Below are 22,549 nucleotides of genomic sequence, written 5' to 3' on the forward strand. Positions count from 1 at the left end.
TTCTTAAAATTTTTGAAGAGCTCTCATGTGGCAGAGGTAAGAAGTTTACTTGGTTTCCTGTAGAGATACAGCAGTTAAAATGTCAATCTACAGGAAGTTAGATTTTTGGTTCAATTTAAATTTCAATTAAAACCTCTCGAGACTGCAAGCTCTGCAAAGGCAGGGAATATTGTGCATGTGTGTGTACGTGTGCTTTTAGTCCCAATGCTCCCTACATATCTACGTATATGTAAAGTGATTTTAAAATGTTTGTTGGATCAATCAGTTAGTGAACAACAGGGACAATTTTCTAACAAAATAGAACCAGCTAACTGTGAAATGGATGATACATGTGTTCCATAATTCCACTGTATCATGGTATATAGTAAATACACCATTTCTTCATAGCATGTGTTATTTCAAGGCTGTAAAAAATCAGATAACAGGAAAGTTTAAAAGCATAAGCAATCTCCATAAAAGATGCATAAAAGTCTCAGGTCTTAGAGAAATTACAGTTTAATAAAATCATAAAAATAGCACAATGACTAGAAATACTTCGTATTTTCTTAGGTAGCTTGAACATGTCTTTTGAATTATAAAACTAGGTGGAGAAGAAATAAAGATTTCCATTCTTCCTGGTAGTTATGTCTGTTAGTCCTCTATGAGATAACAGACCAAGTTATGATTTCATTTTTCATTTACTTTCCATGGCTTAAAACTTATCACTCATTTGAATGTGACTAATTCTACCTCACAGATAAAAATACTAATGATACAAAATAGTGGTCACTTTGGAGTGTTTATGGTTTTGCATACAGGTACCTGGCATTTATATTTATATAATTGTGGCATATATATGTGCATGGTTCATTCTTCCAATTGGTGATACATTTTACACTGGCGTACAATTTTGTCCCTCCAGTTGTGAAATTTAAAACAATTCCTTTTCATCCAAATGTTTCAGGTGTGCAGCAATCTGATTCAGAAGTTTTGTAGATTATGCTCCATTACAAGATGTTTGCCTAGGAGTGGAATTGCTGGATCGTGCGGTAGCTCTATTTTTAGTTTTTTGGGGGGCCTCTGTGCTGTTTTCCGTGGTGGTTGTACCGGTTTGCATTCCCACCGGCGGTGTGCGGGGGTTCCCTTTCCTCCGCATCCTTGCCAACATTTGCTATTTGTAAAGTTGTTGATGAGAGCCGTTCTGGTGGATGTGGGGTGATATCTCATTGTTTTGATTCACGTTTCTCTGGTGGTTGGTGATGCTGAGTATCTTTTCATGTGCCTGTTGGCATTTGTATGTCTTCTTTGTAGGAAGACATATATATACACATACACACACACACACACAAAAAGTGCCACCTATTTAGAAAAAAAAAAGTGTATACATACATATATATATAGAGAGAGAGAGAGAGAGAGCCAATGTTTGCATTATTCAGCGAGAATACCAGTCTATTCCCTTAAAACTCAAGGATTTTGAAATGATTTCTGTTTTTTTTAATGAACTGGTTCCTTCCCTTGATTTTCTCTTGTTAATTTTTGTAAGTCAGATGTCATACGTTGACTTAGAAATTGTACCATAGAAAGGATCTCCATACACTCATACAAACCATCTTGCACATAATCTAAGGCCCCATCTGCCCAGTACCTCAAATATAAAAATTTTTATTAAAATATGAGAAAATTTCCTATTCAAAGTACTTCCTCAACAGTAATATGTTTTCAAAATATATTAGTAATAATCTGTAATTTATAAACATAGCAATGTGAATTTAGTTATATGTGAAAATAAAATTCTCCTTCTAGAGTTTTCCATATCCCTCTTTCAAACTGCTATATTTTTCTGCCTATTTTAAAGCTCAGTTGCAGAAAATTGAGTTACTTTTACTCTGAAAACATCATCAGCAAGTACATTAATAAACTTCTGTTTGTTTTTCTCTTGTTAATCTGTATTTTGTCAGTCTTAATTTGTAGGGCCCAGCCAATGAACCTAAGATGGGTAGAAGGGAAAATCGTTTTTTCTCCCTTGTACTCTGCAAATTGTATTGTATTTGGGGAGTGTAGGTCTTTTGAATTTAACTGAATGATTGTATTCTATTGGTCTGACTGTTTCTAACTTTTCTCAGTCAGTATTATTTTTTAAAAAATCTATCCATGCTCTTCAAATACATCTAGCTGAGTGCTTCTTTCAGCTATGCTGTTATTCCTAGTATGCTTTGCTCATCTTTTTTAATCAATTTTCCTGGTAAGAAAAGCAAGATTGTCATGTACTTCCTGCTTTCAAAACAACGTTGTAATGAATACATGTCTTCATACATGTCTCCTTATGAATCTGTATAGAGGGCTCTCTGAGAAACAATTAGGAGTGAGATTACTAGGGCATAAGTTGTACACAGTTTTAATTCCATTCTGTCTGGTTACCCTGGTCTCCACAATGGCTACACAATTTATACTCCCTTCCGCACTGCATTACCAATACTTGGTGATATCCAGCTCTCAACATTTTGCCAAACTAATGGGAGTAAAGTCATATCTCATTGTTGATTTAATTTGCATTTATTTGTTTACAGGAAAAGTTGAGCAACTCTACACAGAATTCTTAGCTGAGCAGTTTTCTCTGGATGGAAATTACCTATTATTCTCCTTTATCCATTTTTTTTTTAAACTGGATTTCCTGTCTTTGTCATGTTGATTTTCAACAATTTCTTGCATATTCTAGATGCCAATCTTCAGGTTATTCGACACATTGCAAATATCTTCTCCCAGTTTATTAACCATTGAATAATTTGTCTCTATTTTTTACTCATTAAAATCACTATTTAATTTAATGTAATCGAATCCATATTCTCTCTCTTTCTTTCCTTCCTTTGTGGTTTGTCCTCTTAGAGTTTTAATAAATGTGATTTTATATTACCCTAAGGCAATGTATATATTCTCCTGAATTTTTTCTTAACTTTTTATAATTTTACTTTTCATTATAATGTTTAATCCATCTGAGGTAACTCATTTATGGTATGAGGTATGGCTTCAACTTAATTTTCTTGAATTATATCAGTTTCCTAATGTCATCTACAAAACTATCTTTTTTGCACTCACTTATAGTTCAACATTATCATATAAAAAATTCATATATGTGCTTGTGTGTGTGTGTGTGTGTGTGTGTACCTGAGCTTGCTGTTGTGTACTGTGGTCTTTCCATCTCAATGAATTCCACATTGGTTTCATTATTATCATACATTATTATGGCTTTGTACTATGTCTTATATCTAGCAGAATGTGTTCCCATTCTCTCTTTTCTTTAGATAAAAATGACTAAATTATTCATGGACCTTTATTCTTCCATGTATATTTTTTAATACAATTAAGTTCCACCAGAAAAATACCTGGTTGAATTTTGACTGAAAATAGAATAGCATCTCCTTGAAAATACTGATCATGTATATTTTAGACCCTTATTCTGTCTGGTCCATTAATCCTGCTGACTTGTGAGTTTCAGTTTATTGCCTTTCATTTATATCACAAACATGACATTTCCCTAGTTTTTCGCCTGTCCACTGATACTGGAGAATCAGCCACACTGACAAGTCATATGTGCCAGTGTAGATTTAAAATTCAGGCCCTAACTTGCAATCAACTGGTGAGTTTGGGGTACAGAGAACTTGCAGTTTAACAATGAAGACTCAACCATTCTATTTTAATTTGCACCCTACTCCCCACAGCACCAAAATGGCTGAAGGGAAAGCTGTGGTCTCTGGTCTTCCTATACTTGATATCATTTGGTGTCCGCCAGGAGAGCTCCAGCACTGTCACATAACACTCTTCTGTGTTTGGTTAATGCAGCTATTCTTCCATTTAGAGGTCAGCCTCCCCTTGACACTGTCAATGATGCCATGACAGGTCCTGCTTATTAGTGCAGATTATCCAGAAAACTTAATAGTGTTGATAGTTTGCAGCATTAATAAAACACATTTTTAGACTTTTATTTCCCAAGGTGTGTATATGAGACTAGCGGCAAAATTCCTGGCTTGCCAGGTACCGCAGTAGACGCAAGTTAGGAAATGTATCATGCTAGAAGAAACTTCTTGCTCTCTCTCACAGTTCACAGGATGATTGTACACATTCTTCTCTGTAGTAAAGTACTCACACAAAAGAGAGCTTGTCATCCGTGGGAAGAAGTAGTGCTTACATGCAGACTTGGAAATAAAATTGCCTGAATTTGACTCCATTAATACCTTTCGGTTACTACATGACCTTGCACTAATCATTTAACCTTAGTTTTCCCCCATCTATTAGGTTCATAGTACCTACCTCGTGGGGTTGTTGTGAAATTAAATGAGTTTAGATATTTAGATAGATAGAAGGACAGACAGACAGACAGACAGTAGGCATCTCATAAATGTTAACTATTCTGATCATTACAGTTGTTTTCAGAAGTTCCAGGAGCTTGAAAATTTTGATTGTAGAAACCCACTATTAGTTATTCTTTTCCCCCTATTTTCTGCCCTCTAGTGGTAATTTTGAATATGACTTCTTTGATTTTATGTGAAATTCTTTTTCTTGAGTATAAACCTACCTTGTTTCCCTGGCCTTATTAAACCTAAGTTATTTTAAGTGCAATCTTACATATGTGTGATTGCATGCAATTTGCAACCATTTGCTTTGGATTTGGTAAGGAATAGTTTGGGGATTGTTTTGCAAAGAAATTTTCTCTTCAATGCTTGTTTGGATTCATTTCTCTAAAAGAGCTTTGTCCAAAAGCAATCCTTTTCTCAAGAAACAAGAACTCCTCCTTTACCGGACATTATCTACAAGCGCTTACCCCAGTTTAAGTCGTGTAAGAGTAACAAGGCATCTTTACATTTAAGGTATTACTTCCCTGCTTCCTGAAAAGTAAGGATTTATCTACAAAGATAACAATGCTCCAAAGATAAAATGATAGCATCTATAGCTATTAGAAGCTTAATCAAATAATGTTAAAAATATTTACTTGAAGCTATTGGTTGCCTTGAAATAAATCTGTCAACTTCCTTCCCTTCCCTCCTTTTCCTTATTAAAACTTATACTCTGAATTTAGAGATAAAATAGACTATTCTTTTTTTCCCAGCTTTATTGAGATATAACTGAGATATGGCTTCATGAAGGTTTAAAGTGTACATGTGGTGATTTGATACACATATGCATTATGAAATTATTGCCATAAAAGGGTTAATTAACATCTCCATCACCTTGTATAATTACCATTTGGTGAGAACATTTAAGATCTACTCTCTTAGCAGTTTTCAAGTATATAATAAAATATTGTTGACCATAGTCACCATGCTGTGTACTAGATCCCTAGAACTTACTCATCTTCTAACTGGAAGTTTCTACCCTTAGACCAGCATCTCCTCATTTCCCCCATTCCCTATTCTACTGTTTAAAACAGATTATTCTCTACTGTTATATAGTGAAGGGGATTATTGTCAATAGGTGTAAACAACTGCCCAGCCCCCTCCCCATTTCCTTTTTCCCCATTATCAGAATATAAATAATAGCAAAGACCTAACTAGTCTTTTTCTTTTTCTTTTTTTACAGATTTAATTTTTTAAGACAGTTTTAGATTCACAGCAAGATTGAAAGAAAGTTACAGAGATTTCCTATATGTCCCTACAGGTATAACCTCCCTCATAAGTGGCATTCTTAAGAACATATCTTTGGTGCTTTTACAGAATAGCTTTTTGTATCATCTTGGACCCTACAGCTTTAGCAAATAGACATATCATAAAGAGGGCTATATTAAACTGTAAGAAATTAATCCAGTTATTTAAAAGACCTTGCTTTTTATTTACAAACCGGAAAATGGAGTCAGAAAGGAGAACCGAAGAACTATACCAGTAATAAACTACAGGATTTAGTGAGTGGATCAAATATTCAAAAAACGATCTTCAACTACTTAATTTATCCATACATTATTCTGTCCTTGATCAGGATAGGACCATAAATATAAGAGATGGAAAGAACCTCCTGGCTTAACGAGTCTGTTCAGTTTGAGTGATAACATTTATTTCATGCTCCTTAAAACTTCCTTCTTTGAGCTTGAGTGGAAAAATGCTTACCATAAAGAAAGTTTCATTACCTGCCCTTTCTGAGTTAGTGAAATAACGAAGACATGTCCTTCTGATGTCAGAAATGTTAAGATGTAAGATTGTAATCATTACTGTAGAGTAAGAAAGATAAAAGCAAAGAAAATGGAAAGTCTGACTACTCACTTCAGAAAAGAGACATGAGAGTTCCTCTGGGAATGGTCAACAAGGACTTCTCAGGATTAGACATAAACTAGACACATAAGCAGCTATTTATTGGGCAATAGCACCTGTATTAGAAACCAATTTTTGGTACCAGTTCAAAACAACTTTCTCTCAATTCCAAATTCTACATCAGTGTAAGCTAATACAGCTGTGTTAAATTTATAATATGTATTAAGATTTATTTAATACACTTGATTTACTTCAATTCCATTGGATGGAAGAGTTAACAAAGGCAAAGATTAAAACAGGGGGAGATTTTTAGAAGTGTTCAAAGAAGAAACAAAAGTTGTCTCCTTCATCAAACTTTAGCTAGGATCCTCCAAGCCCTCCTCTCAACTAGATTTCAACCTTGGCCTATGAAGACTTAAGCAAACAGTAGCTTAGTTTCTAATAGCTCAAGACCAGAGAAAACTTGCAGCTGCCCCCAGATTTTACTGTGTGTTCCAGCCAATACCTGAAGAGGGAGCCCCTGTCCCCCAGCCTTGATGGAAGGAGACTAGCTTAACCTCAGTAAACGATAAATGCCAATTAGCAGACCCAGATGGCTTTCAAATGGGCCAACTCTTCTACCTGATTTTTGTAATTTTTCACTTCCCTGAATCTATGGAGCCCTCCTTCACTCTTTTCCCTACTGACTCCTTCTCCTTTTAAAACTCCCGGTCACTTCAGTATAAATCAGAGTTCAGTTCACAGCAGACTCTCTTCTCTGTGAATTAGTATATTGCTGATTAAAATCTGTCCTTACCACTTTAACTAGTGACCTGCTTTGTTTATCTTTGACAGAGGAAGTGGAAGAAACAGAAAAAAAAATAATAAGAAGTGAGAAAGCAAGTGCCCAATCTAGTCAAAATAATTAAAGGGAAATAAATGAACTCACTGATAAACATGTTTAATTAGCGCTTACTATAGTAAGGTACTATACTAGGTATTGGAGACAAAATAATGAACAAAAAGTTTCTTCTTGTAAAAAAAATGGCAGAATGGTGGACCACCCACTTAAAAATAAAATAATGTGTTATGTGCTACAAAGGGGTCGAGAATAGGGTTCTTCAGAGAACTTGCCCTGAGTTAGTTAAGATTTACCCATAGAAATGACATCTAAGATGAATCCTTAATGGCAAGCAGGAGTTGGGAAGAATTGAAAAAAGACTGTTCCAGACAGAGAGAGGAGCATGTGCAAATGCCATAAGTAGGAAAAAGAATCCACAAACCCAAGTGAATGACCAGGTTCAGGTAGCTGAAAGAAATTCAGCATAGTTGGAGAGTAGAGCTGTGAGAAGCAGGGAAGAGAGTGATGGGGAAATCCAAGTTGAAGGAAGAAGGCTGGAGCCAGAGTCTAAAAGGTCCTTCAGTATATGTTAGAATTTGTACCTTAAAACACAAGGAGGGGAAATACACAGGAGTTCCAAATAAGAGTTAACATGGCTTTTTTGGGGTGGAAAATGGTTTGGAATAAATAAGACAGGAGATGGAAAGAAATAGATTAATTCAAGAGTTATTTAGGAAACAGAATATACAGGGGTTGGGGGTTACTTAGCTCTAGGATGTAAGAAACAAAAGGGAAGAAGCCAAAGCTAGAATTCTTATTTGGGGTCTGGACAGTTCAGTGACTGGTGTTTTCATGCTTCTTAAGTAAGAAATACAGGAAATAAAGCTGGTTTGTTGGAGGAATGGGGCAGATGGATTCTGTGATTAAAGGTCCACTCCCTCTTAACTTCCAAATGAGGAAACTGAGATCTTTGTTCTAATTGAATAAAAAAGCACCACATTAAGATCTTACTACATATAAGGGTTTAGTCAATTAATGTACCAGAGGATAGGAGGTAACATGTAAGTCCAAATACACAACACAATTATTATAACCATATTTCTTCTGTACAAGACACAGACAAGGAAAGGGAGGGAAGGATTCTAGAAAAGAGAAATAAAAGCAAACAACAAACAGGGGAAGGGTATAGCTCAGTGGTAGAGTGTGTGCCTACCTGGGTTCAATCTCCAGTACTTCTATTAAAATAAATGAATAAAAGCCTAATTACCTCCTCCAAAATAAATAAATAAATAAATAAATAAATAAATAAATAAATAAATAAATAAATAATTTTTAAAAAACAACAAAGACAAGGGAATTTATCTCTGTGAAGTAAGAAAGCAGATAAAGACATCCAAGAAGTTGGATAATCAAGAAGTTAAAATATGTAAGTAGGTAAGAAGTGGGCAGTTGGAATTTTTCCATTATTCTTCAGGAGCTACTTTGAAAAAGATCTAGCAAGACAACGAGCAGGGAATATCATACCTCACAAATCCAACTGCCAGACACACTTATGCAGTTTTTACTTTAATTTTTTAAAATTATTGTACTTCTCTGTACTTTAATTTTTCAGTCATTTATTTTTTTTTACATATTTTTACTTGTTTAATAATTCTGAAGTAGGAAAAATCTTTACTTTTTTCCACCTAGGTAACAAATGCATACTGTGAAACTTGCAAATTTATACCAAAGATGGGCAATGAAGAAATTTTAAAGTTTGTTGTTTCCTTCCCCTCTGCTCCAGAACCACACAGTTTTGAAATTTTTTGTTTTTTTTTTAATCACAAAAAAGGCATATAAGTTCTCTAAAAAACAATTGGCATTGAAATTGTTGGGAATTCTCTTAAATTACTGGTGCTAAGTATTACATGTTTTATATTTAACAGTTAACAGAAAACTGTTCTGTTCTTAATGAGATTCTATATTATAAAATGGTTTCACTTAAGTAAGGTAATTGAATCCATTAATTTGCTTCTGATAAAAAATGTATACATTGTTTTAGGTATATTTGGAAGCCCTTTATCATTATCTTAGTCTTAATATTACCTGTTAAGTTTAGGTAGTATAGCAAAATTTTACAAATTAAGATTTTACTCAAATCTCATTTTCTAATGGAAATCTTCCTGAACAGACTGCTGAATTCTTCTTTCTACACACTATTTTGCTATTTTTTTCATCCATAAAATTTTTTGATCTTTTACAATGGGCCAGACACCATTTTAAGTGCAAGCAAAATCAAAAAGGGCCCTAACTTTATGGAGTCTGTGTTCAGTCCAATGACCCAAGGTGAAACTGTAAAACAGAGTGCAGAAGACATGGGAAGCTATGTAGATCAAGGGCTCAAAGGCACAGAGATTTGAAGTAAAATAAGGATAAGAATGAGAATAAGAATACTGTGAACTATTGTTCCCATCAAGAAGTGTCTGGTTCAAATTTTATTACAAAGTACAAAAATGCCACTAGAAAGACAACCCTTGAGATCAAGATGGGAAAGTATATTAAATTGTTCAAGTTAGTCAGATGGAAATGATCATATTTTAAGATTTCTAATGAGTGACATCCTATTTTTAAAAAACTTAAGTTAGGTATGTACATAATGCACATACTCCCAAAGTATCTTCTGAGAGAGTTGAATAATAAGAAGTACACAGTCATTTCTTAATATGCTCACTCTAACTAAATGTTTATTCCTTGGGCTTTGTGACTGAGTGTCCTAAAATATTTCTTTCTCTCAAATTTAAATGAGATAGAATTTTGTTATTCATGCTTATAGCTAAATTTCTGGTAAGTTTTTTCTTTTGTTTTAAAGTTCTCTATATGTTCTCTCTAGAGTATATCTTAATTGTAGAGCATTTGACCATTTGATTTTCTTTCATTCTTTTTTTTTTTTTGATTGGTTGGTTGGTTCATTTTGGCTTATTGTTGTTTATTTGTTTTGTTTTCTTTTTATTTCCATAGAGATTTAAGAGTAATTTGTATTTGAAAAAGTCACTGACAAAAAAGCATCCTAAGGGACCCTACTGTGGCAAGTGTGACTGTATTAGGGTATGTATATATGTATGTATATGTGTATTTATTATTACAAGGAATTTGCTCATGCAGTCTTGGAGACTGCAGGGTGAGTAAGAAAGTTAGAGACCCAGGAGAGCTGATACCATAGTTCCAGTCTTTAGGCCCATAGGTATGAGACCCAGAAAGAGTCAATGTTTCAGTTCGAGTCTGAAGGCCAGAAAACTGGTTATCTCAGTTCAAAGGCAGTCAGGCAGAAGGAGTTTCCCAGTACTCAGCCTTTTTGTTCTGTTTAGACCTTTAACTGATAGGATAAGGCCCATCCACATTAGGGAGGGCAATCTGCCTTACTCAGTCTACTGATTCAAATGTCAGCCTCATCCAGACAGCTTCACAAGAATATCCAAAATAGTATTTCACCAAATATCTATCTGGTCACACTGTGGCCCAGTCAAATTGAGACATAAAATTAACCATCACAAGTGACTTTAATTAGTTTCCTTTGGCTTCCCAAGCTAACAAATAATGCCATTGCATTTAGAGGAAAGAGAATTGACCCCAAAACCAACCCATTGACAGCTATTTACTGCATACCTACTGTGTGTTCACAGACTGCCTTCTAGGGTCTGGTGATATGACTGTAAATCTAATCCATGAAGTATGATATGAAGATTCCTGCAGCAGGAGGTCAGAGTTTGAGAATGAACTCAGAATAAAGGGTTTTCCTGGGCAGTTAGGTAGGATGTAAAGGGGGAGATGTGAGCAGACAGAATGAGCAAGCAGAAATAAAGATGGGGCTAGATATGACATGTTAGGACAGAAGGTTCAGTCTACTTGGAGCAGAGTATGTCTATAAATGTGATGGGTAATAAGGTTAGACAGGTACGTAGTAGTCCATTCATGAGAAGGCCTGAAACTTACATAGTTTACTCTTCCATCTGTATAGGGCTTTACCATTTTAAAACTGCTTTGAGATACTTACCTTTTTGATCCTTTTAACAAAACTACTTTTGACAACTTTGTGAGTTAGATATTATCATTGTTAATTTTTATAGTGGAGAAGGCTTACAGATGTTGTACAGATGTTGGAGCTACCACCTGATTCCTACCTACATCAGTGGTCTTTTCCCATGGAAGTAGCAGTCGTGGACCATTGTGGTTCTTGAGCAAGAGGTGTTGCTATTAAAAAATAGTGTTTTAGAAGCTTTGACCTTGGTTTATGAGATACATTGAAGATGCAAACTAGGACGTTAATAGGCAGCAATAATGCTTTGTGCTTATCCAGGCATAAAGTGTCATCACAGAATAAAGGAAAGAAGGAAAATTGACATGGGTGGAGTCATTTTTAAAGGAAGAAATGACAAACTTTTATATGTGTGATCTATTAAAATGTATGTAGTAAGCAATACGGTAAAGGCATAGAGATAGAAGGTAGATCCCCACTTCAAAAATTTAGAAAGATACATTTTTATCTATTTCTACGTTTAAATTCAGCTTAGTTTCAAAGCTGTCCAAATACTCAATTTCGTTTTTGTCTTACATCATCTTGTGATATCCCACACACTTAAGGGGAAAAAAAACTCTCATAAATTTGTTCTCCTAGATTTAAAAATCATCTCATGGAACACTCAACAGATTCAAACAATTTCAAAAAAAGGAAATTGTTGAAAGCACTTCTTTTTTTTCAGGTCTCTCTTTTCTCATGATAATGACCTTCCTTATAATACTGCTAAATATATCTCACAGACACCTTTGGGCAATGTTCATATATAAAGTGATTTTTTTTTCCCCTTTTACCTGGTACACAGAAAATTGGGAAGTAGGCCCTTAGCTAGCAAGAATTGAGAGAGAAGGCTGTTCTGAGAATTTAAAAATCAAAACAAATCATTAAACTTCTATGTATTTTTAAGGTACACATTGAAAACATACTCTGAATTAAACTCATTTGGCCGCCTCTGTTTCCCGTCTGGTTTGGTGTGCAACAAACACATGTTCTCTTAGGATAAGAAAGTGCCTAAGCAAATAAAATAAATTTAGTTCTTGTAGACTCAGAGCAAATCCAGTCATTTAAAGGATTCTGTGATCATCTTTAGAGTAAAAATCTAAGAAAAATTGGCCTTTATAGGTAGAGTTTATAGTGACCAAATTATTGTTTTGTTTCGTTTTGGATACTTTATCTATTAGAATTTAGAAGAGAAATAAAATACTCATTCGTTATCTTACATAAAGATTCAAGGAATGGAAAAGAAAACACAAAATAAGTATGACATATTTTCTACTCTTTAAGAGTTTTAAAAAATATTTATAAGGCAAGTGTAAGGAGAATTCAGCTATTGTTTTAACCAAACACACTACATACGAGGAACCAGTAAGTACAAATTAGGTTTATCTAAATTAATGGTACAAGTACTGGGGTGACAGACTAGTCATGAAGGCTATCAGGTGGGGTTTCGGGGGGAATGTGTTTACTAAAGCTTAGGGTAGGGCTGTCTTGCAGGAGGGAGCACATCTGAAATAGCAACGGGCAGGACGAAACAAGCTGGTTGAATGTGAGAAGCAACTAGAATACTGGGAAGTGTATATTAATATAAGGCCCTGTATATTAAGAAAGATTCTCAAACTCAGTGGAGGGGAAAAATTTTTTTTAAGCAGCATGGGAATGTATCATGAGACTCGTAAAATGAAGATACTTCAAAATGAAACTGTCTGAAATGCCAAACCTTACATATTTTCCACCAAAATAGAGAAATGGAGATTCTTTCTAAAAGTACGATATCTAGATTTCTTTTAAAAAGAGAAAGCAAAAAAAGAAGGAAAAAACATTTTGTCAGGTTAAGTCAAGTATTTTGTTACAAAAATTTAGTTCAAGATTAGTGGTTATTAGAGGGGAAGGGGGTCAGGGAAGGTGAAATGGGTCAAGGGGGTCAACTGTATGTATGGTGACAAAATGGAAACTAAACCTTTGCTGGTTAGCACACTGTAGTGCATATGGAGATCTGAATATAATGTTGTACATATGAAACATATAATGTTATCAGCCAGTGTTGCCTCAATTTAAAAAAAAAATCATCAAAAAAAGTGCCTCAGAGTATTTTTTTATTTCCTATTTGCAGAAAAAATAAACAATGCAACCACAAACAAACCTTAATATAAATTTTACTTTCTTCCTCATTGCTTTATGCATAGTTTAATCAACTATCATCTATTCTACCTACAGAGCTGCCAAAATATTTTTTGATCTTTTTCCTAATATATTACAGAAGTAATATTCTATTTGGGCTTTATATTTGATTGGCTGTATTTAAGTTTATTTTCCTTAAAAAAAAAATCACATATCTAAGTGTGAAAAACATCCCCTCCTTCATTACAAGCTAAATTTAAAATTGCCCAGGTGGTGCTACCATCAGCATTTTACCTATTCTTTATGCATATATGATAATCATTTTGTGTTTCTTACAAGCCTTGTAATTTTTCCTAAAATACTGATTTCCTGCTGAGATGCTTCAAGTGTGTCTGTACCATATTTTTTTGTTTTCTTTCACCCTTCTGCTAATTGTGAACATCAAACTATAACTCATACCTAAATAATTAGAAGTAATGTCTGTACATAGAACTCAGTAACTGAAGACTAGAGGAATGATTGAATGAATGACGAATGAATGAATGTTAAATGTAGCCACAGGGAGAGAAAGGGAAATACTGATTACATCTGTAATTAATCTGAAAAGAGCTCAAAAGATAAAGTAAGTATCCTTGCTAAGATAAAACTTGAATCTCAGCCAGCATTAAACTAGAACTACAAGTGGAGGGTAGTAATGCTTGCAAATTTGTATCGCGTGTAAGTAATACATAAAAGTATTCTCTGTGTACAAATTTTTAAATTTTGTAGGTAAGATTAAGGTTTCTTTGAACACTACCCCATAGACAATACTTACATTATTGATTTGTGGATATGTGGGATTTTTTTCCAAATGAACTCTGAACAGATGTTTTGTATTATAACAGGAATGAGTGACAAAACCAAGGCAGACTATCCACACAGCAATAATGAAAATAGCTAATATCTCCTAAATTCCAGTCAGTTCTCTTAATGCTTGTGCACATGTTAACACACTTAAGCCTTACAACGACCCGGGGTCATTACCAGATTATTCCCATTGTGCACATGCATAAACTGAGGTATTCAGAGGTTGAGTAATTTCTCCAAAGTCATGGAACTCGCAGGTTGTGAAGCTTAGATTTGAATCAAATCTAGGGTGGCTCCTGCTTCTGTTCAAAACTACCACATTACATACAAAATATGTAGAGAAAAAGGGAGCCTATGATGGAGTGCTGAACATACAACCATTGCTGACATGCAGCCTGCATCTGCATTGGTACAAAACAGGCTCCCATCCAAGTTAATTCATGTTTCTCCTTTGACTGTAGGATAGCAAGTTCTAAGATTTATATTCCACTTTCCAATTGGTTGCTTTTCTTGTATATGGGAAATCTGCTTCAGTTCTCAAATGTATTTCTTCTTGATGAATAACTGAATCAAACTAATGAGTGGAAACTCAGATATTCCAAGGTCCTCTGGTTCCAACTCTGTGAATAAATATTAATATACTTTTGTTCAGTATAGATGGTCCCAGTTAAGCATCATTTCCATTAAGTTGCACATAACGTGTGAGGCGTTTCCACTGTGTCTCAAATGTCCCTTCCTTGTTAGTTTACATGTCAAATCCTATTTATCTCTCAAATTTTTGCTAGGGTGCAGTTTCCAGTGAAGTCTTCCTTCCTTGTGTTACTTCTGTCTCTTATACGTGCTGTTAGTACTGCACCATTATTTCGGGTCTTAATGTTTTTTACGTACCATTCTCATTCTAGACAATAAGGTATCTGAGAATAATCCCATATTTGGGTAGCCCAAACTGAGCACAGCACATTTTAGATGCATCTCAAATGCTTGTGAAGTAAATTGAAATGTGACAGTTACATCAGCATTGTTGCAATCTGTTTTATACAACTACCTTTACAGCTCGGTTTTTAGCCAGGGTATAAATTAACTCCAATTTGTTGAGAAAAATATGTTTCATATCTTCTGAGTATTCCACAAAGTTATAGTCTTCTGATGTCTTATCTTCCCTATTTTATTGATATTCTTAGTAATATTTTACATTTGGAGAAAGCTTTTTAATTATTTATTTATTTATTAAATTTAGGAAGAGTTCTACCAATTCAAAGCTCCTATATATATATCTGTAGTGGCAAATTTAATGAAGTGCCCATTTATTTTGAAATTTAGTAGTATAGAAAACAGTATCTAATTCTACCAAAATGAGCTTACTAGCAATTGTTATTCCCACTAAAGGATAAATTCACTTTTGAAATAATTTTTCCTGACTGTACAGTTCTGTAAAATGCAACTCCTGTTTCTAGCAGGAAAACTAATTAAGATAACTTGAAACCCTACCACCACTGTGAATACCTAAATATGACATGGGATATATAACACAACTTATTTTGAATGTGTAACTAAGTTTGCAACAAAGAGGCAAATTGGTAGGTACCAGAAATAAAATGGAAACTGAAAACCAAATGGTAAGAATATGAGTGGAACCTGAAACTGTCCTGTGATGTGCTTTTTCTTCCCAGAACTTTAGGGACTCAAGCTGTACATCCCATGTGAGACTGAGACAGAGGATGTGCCCTTGGGCTTCCATATGACAGAAAATTGGAACTGAGGGATCTGAACAGAGCTGGAACCCCCAAATATCTATGCATTTGGTGGATGATTTGATTTTTTAAATTGCCCAATATCATGGGGAAATAACAAGAAAGCTTGTTTTGTCTCTGCCTCTGGTCTATGAGGAAAAAAAAAAATCCCAAATTAAGTGAAATTCTAGTCCTATGGCTATGGTGGGCTTGATGGTAAAATTAACATATATTGTTAATACATCATGCTATTCCTGAGACAGTGATTACCATTAGGCCACTTGGCAAAGCTAATGCAAGGCTGTTCCTTAAAGCTGTTCCACATGTATAATCTCACAAGAAAGAGAGGACAAAAGCCTCACTAGAATAAACTGACAATTAAAAACTAACAACACATACGGCAATCACATAAATAAATGGCCATGAAAGTGTTTGAGCAGACACAATAGAAAGATTAGAGAGACTCAAGAACTTGAGCTACAGATAGGTAACTTAAAAGGGAGTATAAAAATAATACATATCAATGTAAAAAAAAACTTTTAAAAATACACAGGTGTATAAACATGGCTGCATTGACAGGAAAGGCAAGTAATGCATAGACCCTGAGTCCAAAGGTCTACAGAAAGGGAGCGATCAGACAGTCTAGATGGGGGAAAGGAGGATCCGTTTATGATAATGCTTTTTCTTTTGAAACTATTCTAAAAAAATGCAGAGAAAGGAACACTTCCAAACTCATTCTATGAGGCCACCATCACCTTGAAACCAAAACCAGACAAAGATATCACAAAAAAAGAAAATTACAGGGCAATATCACTGATGAACATAGATGCAAACATCCACAACAAAATAACTAGCAAACTGAATCCAACAGTACATTACAAGGATTATACACCATGATCAAGTGGGGTTTATCCCAGGGATGGAAGGGTTTTTCAATACCTGCAAATCAATCAGTGTGATATACCACATTAACAAACTGAAGAATAAAAAACCATATGATCTTCTCAATATATGCAGAAAAAGCTTTTGATAAAATTCAACATCCATTTATGATAAAAAAAAATCTCCAGAAACTGGGCATAGAGGGAACATATCTCAACATAATAAAGTCCATATATGACGAACCCACAGCTAACATCACAGTCAATGGTGAAAAGCTGAAAGCGTTTCCTCTGAGATCAGGAACAAGACAAGGATGCCCACTCTCGCCACTTTTATTCAACATAATGACATATTCCAACAAAACTTTTGGAAGGCCTAGCCACAGCAGAGAAGGAAAAGAAATAAAAGGAATCCAAGTTGGAAAAGAAGTAAAACTATCACTGTTTGCAGATGATGTGATACTATAAATAGACAATGCTAAAGATGCTACCAGAAAACTACTAGAGCTCATCAATGAATTTGGTAAAGTTGCAGGATACAAAATTAATATACAGAAATCTGTTGTATTGCTGTATACTAACAATGAAATATCAAAAAAAGAAATTAAAGAAACAATCCCATTTACCATTGCATCAAAAAGAAGAAAATACCTAGGAATAAACCTACCTAAACAGACAGAAGACCTGTACTCCGAAAACTGTAAGGCACTGATAAAAGAAATTGAAGACAATACAGATGGAAAGATACACCATGTTCATGAATTGGAAGCATCAGTATTGTTTAAATGGTCACACTATCCAAGGCAATATGCAGATTAATACAATCCTTATCAAGTTACCAATGGCATTTTTTACAGAACTGGAACAAAAATTTTTTAAATTTGTATGGAAACACAACAGACCCCGAATAGCCAAAATAATCTTGAGAAAGAAAAATGGAGTTGGAGGAATCATGCTCCCTGACTCCAGGCTATACTACAAAGCTACAGTAATCAAAACAGTGCAACAAAAAAACAGACACAGAGATCAATGGAACAGGATAGAAAGTCCAGAAATAAACTCAGGCATTTTTGGTCAATTAATCTATGACAAGGGAGGCAAGAATATACAATGGAAGAAAGATAGTCTCTTCAATAAGTGGAGCTTGGAAAACTGGACAGCTACCTGTAAAAGACTGAAGTTAGAACATTCTCTAACACCATATACAAAAATAAACTCAAAATAGATTAAAGACCTAAATGTAAGACTGGATACTATTAAACTCCTAGAGGAAAACATAGGCAGAACACTCTTTGATACAAATCACAGAAATATTTTTTTGAACCAACTCCTAGAGTAATGGAAATAAAAGCAAAAACAAACAAATGGGACCTAATTAAACTTAAAAGCTTTTGCCCAGCTAAGGATACCATCAACAAAACAAAAAGACAGCCTACAGAATGGGAGAAAATATTTGCAAATGATGTGACTGACAAGGGACTAATTTCCAAAATATGCAAACAGCTCTTATAGCTTAATATCAAAAAAAAAAAAAAAAAAAGCAGCCCGATCAAAAAATGAGCAAAGGACCTAAATAGACATCTTTCCAAAGGAGACATCCAGATGGCCAACAGGTACATAAAAGGATGCTTGACATTGCTAATTATTAGAGAAATGCAAATCAAAACTACAAAGTATCATCTCACACCAGTCAGAATAGCCATCATTAAAAAGTCTACAAATAACAAATACTGGAAAGGATGTGGAGAAGAAGGAACCCTCCTACACTGTTGGTGGGGATCTAAATTGGTGCATCCACTATGGAGGACCGGACAGTATGGAGGTTCCTTAAAAACTAAAAATAGACTTACCATATGATCCAACAATCCTACTCCTGGGCATATATCCAAAGAAAACTATAACTCAAAAGGACACATGCACCCCAATGTTCACAGTAGCACTATTTACAATACATGGAAACAACCTAAATGTCCATCAACAGATGAATTGATAAAGAATGTGATATATTTAGACAATGGAATACTACTCAGCCATAAAAAAGAACAAAATAATGCTATTTGCAGCAACACGGATGGACCTAGAGATCATCATTCTAAGTGAAGTAAGCCAGAGAAAGAAAAATACCATATGATATCACTCATATGTGGAATCTTAAAAAAAAAACAAAGGACACTATGAACTCATCTACAAAACAGAAACAGACTCGCAGACATAGTAAACAATCTTATGGTTACTAGGGAAAGGGGGTGGGAGGGGATAAATTTGAGAGTTTGAGATTGACAAATGTTAGCCACTGTATATAAAAATAGATTTTTTAAAAGTTTCTTTTGTATAGCACAGGGAACTATGTTCAATATCTTATAATAACATTTAATGAAAAAATATAAAAATGAATATATGTATGTACATGTATGACTGGGACGTTGTGCTGTACACCAGAAATTGACACATTGTAATTGACTGTACTTCAATTTTAAAAAATGCTATTCATAAAACTAATCAAACAGCTCCTTCTCCCCAACTAACTCCCAGAAAATTATTCTCTAATTTAGATTTAAAATATTCCATTTCTTTCCTTATGTAAATTGAATACAAAGCAATAGCTATACACAATAATTATATTTTGAATGTAAAAATGCTGGAAGGGAATAAATCTGCTTAAATGTTAAAAATATGACAAATCATGGTAAAACATCTGCAAGTGGAACTTTTTTTTAAACAAGCCACCTGCACTTTGGCAAGTCACAGGATCAATAATCCCCCTGTGATAGTAATCAAAATAACTGATGGCAGTACTTTTTGTAATAGAAAAAAATAGAATAAAATCTGAAGTGTCCATTAACTGGAAAATAGACAAATTATGATAGATTCATAAAACAGAATCTTACATAGTAGAGAGGACGAATAAATCCAAGCTATACAAATCCATATGGGTGAACCTTACAAATTTAATGTTGAAAAAAGTGCCAAAAATATATACAGTATGCTGCTCTTTAAATAAATAATTTAACACCTCTCTCTATATATATGTGTGTATGTGTATATATATGTACATATATATATATAGTCTGCCATGCATGGTAGTAATAAACAGCAACTCCAGGAAAATAGTAACCTGAGAAGTTGGAGGAAATGTGATGCTATTAAAAAGAGATTCATAATCAGCTTTAACTATATCAGAATGTTTTATTTCTAAGCTAGTGATTAGCATTTAGATTTTTATTAACTTTTTGTTCTTTTGGAATGTATAAAATATTCCATAATACAGTTTAATAATTAAAAATTCATTGACTAAACATTTGTATTTTCTCAAATATTTGTGTGGTTTAAGCATTAGTCAAGAGAGTATTATCTTGCATAAAAACCCTCATTAGTCTTTACTACTTTCAAGTTTGGAAATTACTTTCCTCAGTATTTAATTAACAATATGTCACTAATGTTATTAAGGGTTGTCTACCCAATTTCAAATCATAACTTACAGAGTAATACATGTACAAAAATCAGAATTAATAATTAGGAGTAAGAGACTGGTGTCATCTCACCTAGAGTAAGTATAATGATGACACAGTCTCCCTTTGTTATTCATCACCCATGTTTCGTCCCAGGAGGATCTACTAGCTTTTTCCACGTATGACTGAAAAATTGTACTGAACACTGGAATTTGACACAACATTGTAAAATGATTATAAATCAATAAAAAATGTTAAAAAAAAAGATTTGTGATGTCATGTGAATGTGTATGCTGATGCATGTATGTGCACAAGCATGTGTGTGTATATGTGTGTCCAGAGAAAGGTGTCTGTGATACAATTTTTAATTATGGAAGTTGCTCCAAGCTATAGAACACAAATTGTAATCAAACAGGAATATTCCATTTCTCTGAAACTAAAATATTGATTAAAGAGACTCAAAGAGACTGAGTCTTTGACCTAAAAACTCCTGCTTTGCCAACCTCAGAACTGAAATTATATATTCAGTGTAAACACTGTTGAGATAACTCTGAATGAGTCCAAAGAGAATATTTCTTTTCCTTTCATTGAATTTTAAGGTCAGATCCAGACAAAAATTGTCTTGCAACAGGATGGGCTTTTGGGAAAACAGAAATGTAGTTAGCCATACATTTTTAAAATTCTGTCCCTGGTGATATAGTGGTTAACTACACTCTCAAAAGTCTAGACCTCCTTTGGTCACCGGCCAGTTTGTGACCTTACTTCTTGATATTATTTTTCTGTGTCTCTTTTTTCTCACTTGTATAAGTTATCTTGCATTACATTTATAACTACGTGATCCATACTGATTATATTTATTTATTATAAAATATTTAGTAGAATTCGTTTTCCCAAGGCAACCCATGACTTATGTGTGCTGCAGAATTTCCTCCTGAGATTAAAAAAAATTTTCCTAGTACTGCAAAAAATGAAACAAGATGTTTCTCTGGTTCATTCTTGGTAGAGAAAAAAAAAATTAAATTACTTGGAACCTGAAAGAACAAAGAAAATACGTGTAGATGTACTTTCCCCAAAATGAGGAGAAATAGGATGAAGGAAGAGAAGCAACATTCAGGTTTTACTAATGCCTGACCTTTTCTATTTTGCAAGGGACATGCAATTTTTCTTATATAACCGAATTTACTTTATCAAATTCTAGCACACTATATTTTAAATAAATAAAATATTAATGACTCCATGTGAAAAATTTTATATGCCAGAAAGTAGTTGTTTATTTTTGAGTGGATTTAGCTTAACATTTTACATGTTTAATTTATAAAAATTAAATCTTAATTTAAACTTTTGTGGACATTTGTTTAAGGTGGTGTTTGGCTTTATTTGAATTAAAATTTATATTAATTCTCATCTTGCATACATAAAAATGATGTTATGGTGATTCATTTTATTTTATTTTGTTTCATTTTTAATTAAGTTGCAGATGTGACCAAACTGGAGCCTCAGTATTGATCCTTGTAGATCAATGAATATTCGGAAACGTACAACTGTAGGTGGACTCATGGTAGAAATAAAATATAGTAATACCATCAAAGGAAATTTAATCTGTGTCTTCATGAGAAGTATTTTTTTTTTAGGATAAGAGCACAATTAGTTACCAAATATCATTATTAATTTGAAGTAGTAAACACCCCAAAATAGTCCGAGAGGGAAAATTTTCCTTTCTTTCTTTACCACCACCAAATTTCCCCCATACTTAAAGGACTGCAATTATAAAAGCTCATTTGGCTTCTAGTAAAGAACCGACCTCACGTACCTGCCCAGATGCCCACGTTCACATCTCCCCAACTAGGCTTCAACAGGTTGTTCATTGGAATACTCCTACTGTCACCACTGGTGCTTCATCTGCCAACACTTCTGGTGTCTCAGTCCTCCCAGGTGTCAGCTGCTCCAGCACAGCCTTCACGCGCTTTCCACAAGGGGAACCGCAGCAGCCATGCACCCAAGCCCATCCTGATGGGACCCAGAGCAGCTCTGGTTCTTCCTATCACGTCTAGACTCAGACAGAGTATTGTGTTGGGGGCCCCAGGACAGGGCCCCGCCAGCACCTAACAACACAGCTCAGAAGTGTAAGGGTTTAATGCCCCATGGACAAACTTAGACTAATTAGAGTCAGGAACTAGAAAGAGCCAGCAGATAAATTCCTCTCCTTTCCTTCTCTCTCAGACTGTTCTAAGTGGCAGGGGTTCCTTAAGACCTTTTTTTGAAAACTTCCTTACTAATTGTGAGAAATATATTGCACTTCCTTCTCGAAGCTGTGGCTGCTTGGCAGTGGAACACTTTTCTTCCTTCCTTGACTCACTTCTTTTTCTCTCACTCTTGTTGCCCTGGCATTGACCCTCTCAATAAACTCTTAGGACGTAAGCTCTGACTCAGGCTCTATTT

The 22,549-nt window shown here is 34.4% G+C and overlaps 1 protein-coding gene across 1 annotated transcript in view; it reads right to left on the reverse strand.

The window, feature by feature from the left end:
* The window catches only part of EMB (embigin), an 88,140-nt gene extending 66,083 nt beyond the window's left edge, over positions 1-22,057 (reverse strand). Inside the window, exon 1 of the mRNA XM_045525091.2 lies at positions 21,921-22,057. Coding sequence (XP_045381047.1) covers positions 21,921-21,975 — 55 coding nt within the window. The 5' untranslated portion in view covers positions 21,976-22,057. The remainder of the gene's footprint in view (positions 1-21,920) is intronic.
* Between the last annotated feature and the right edge of the window lie 492 nt (positions 22,058-22,549).

This window comes from Camelus bactrianus, chromosome 3 (assembly GCF_048773025.1).
Source record: "Camelus bactrianus isolate YW-2024 breed Bactrian camel chromosome 3, ASM4877302v1, whole genome shotgun sequence".
Lineage (NCBI taxonomy): Eukaryota > Metazoa > Chordata > Mammalia > Artiodactyla > Camelidae > Camelus > Camelus bactrianus.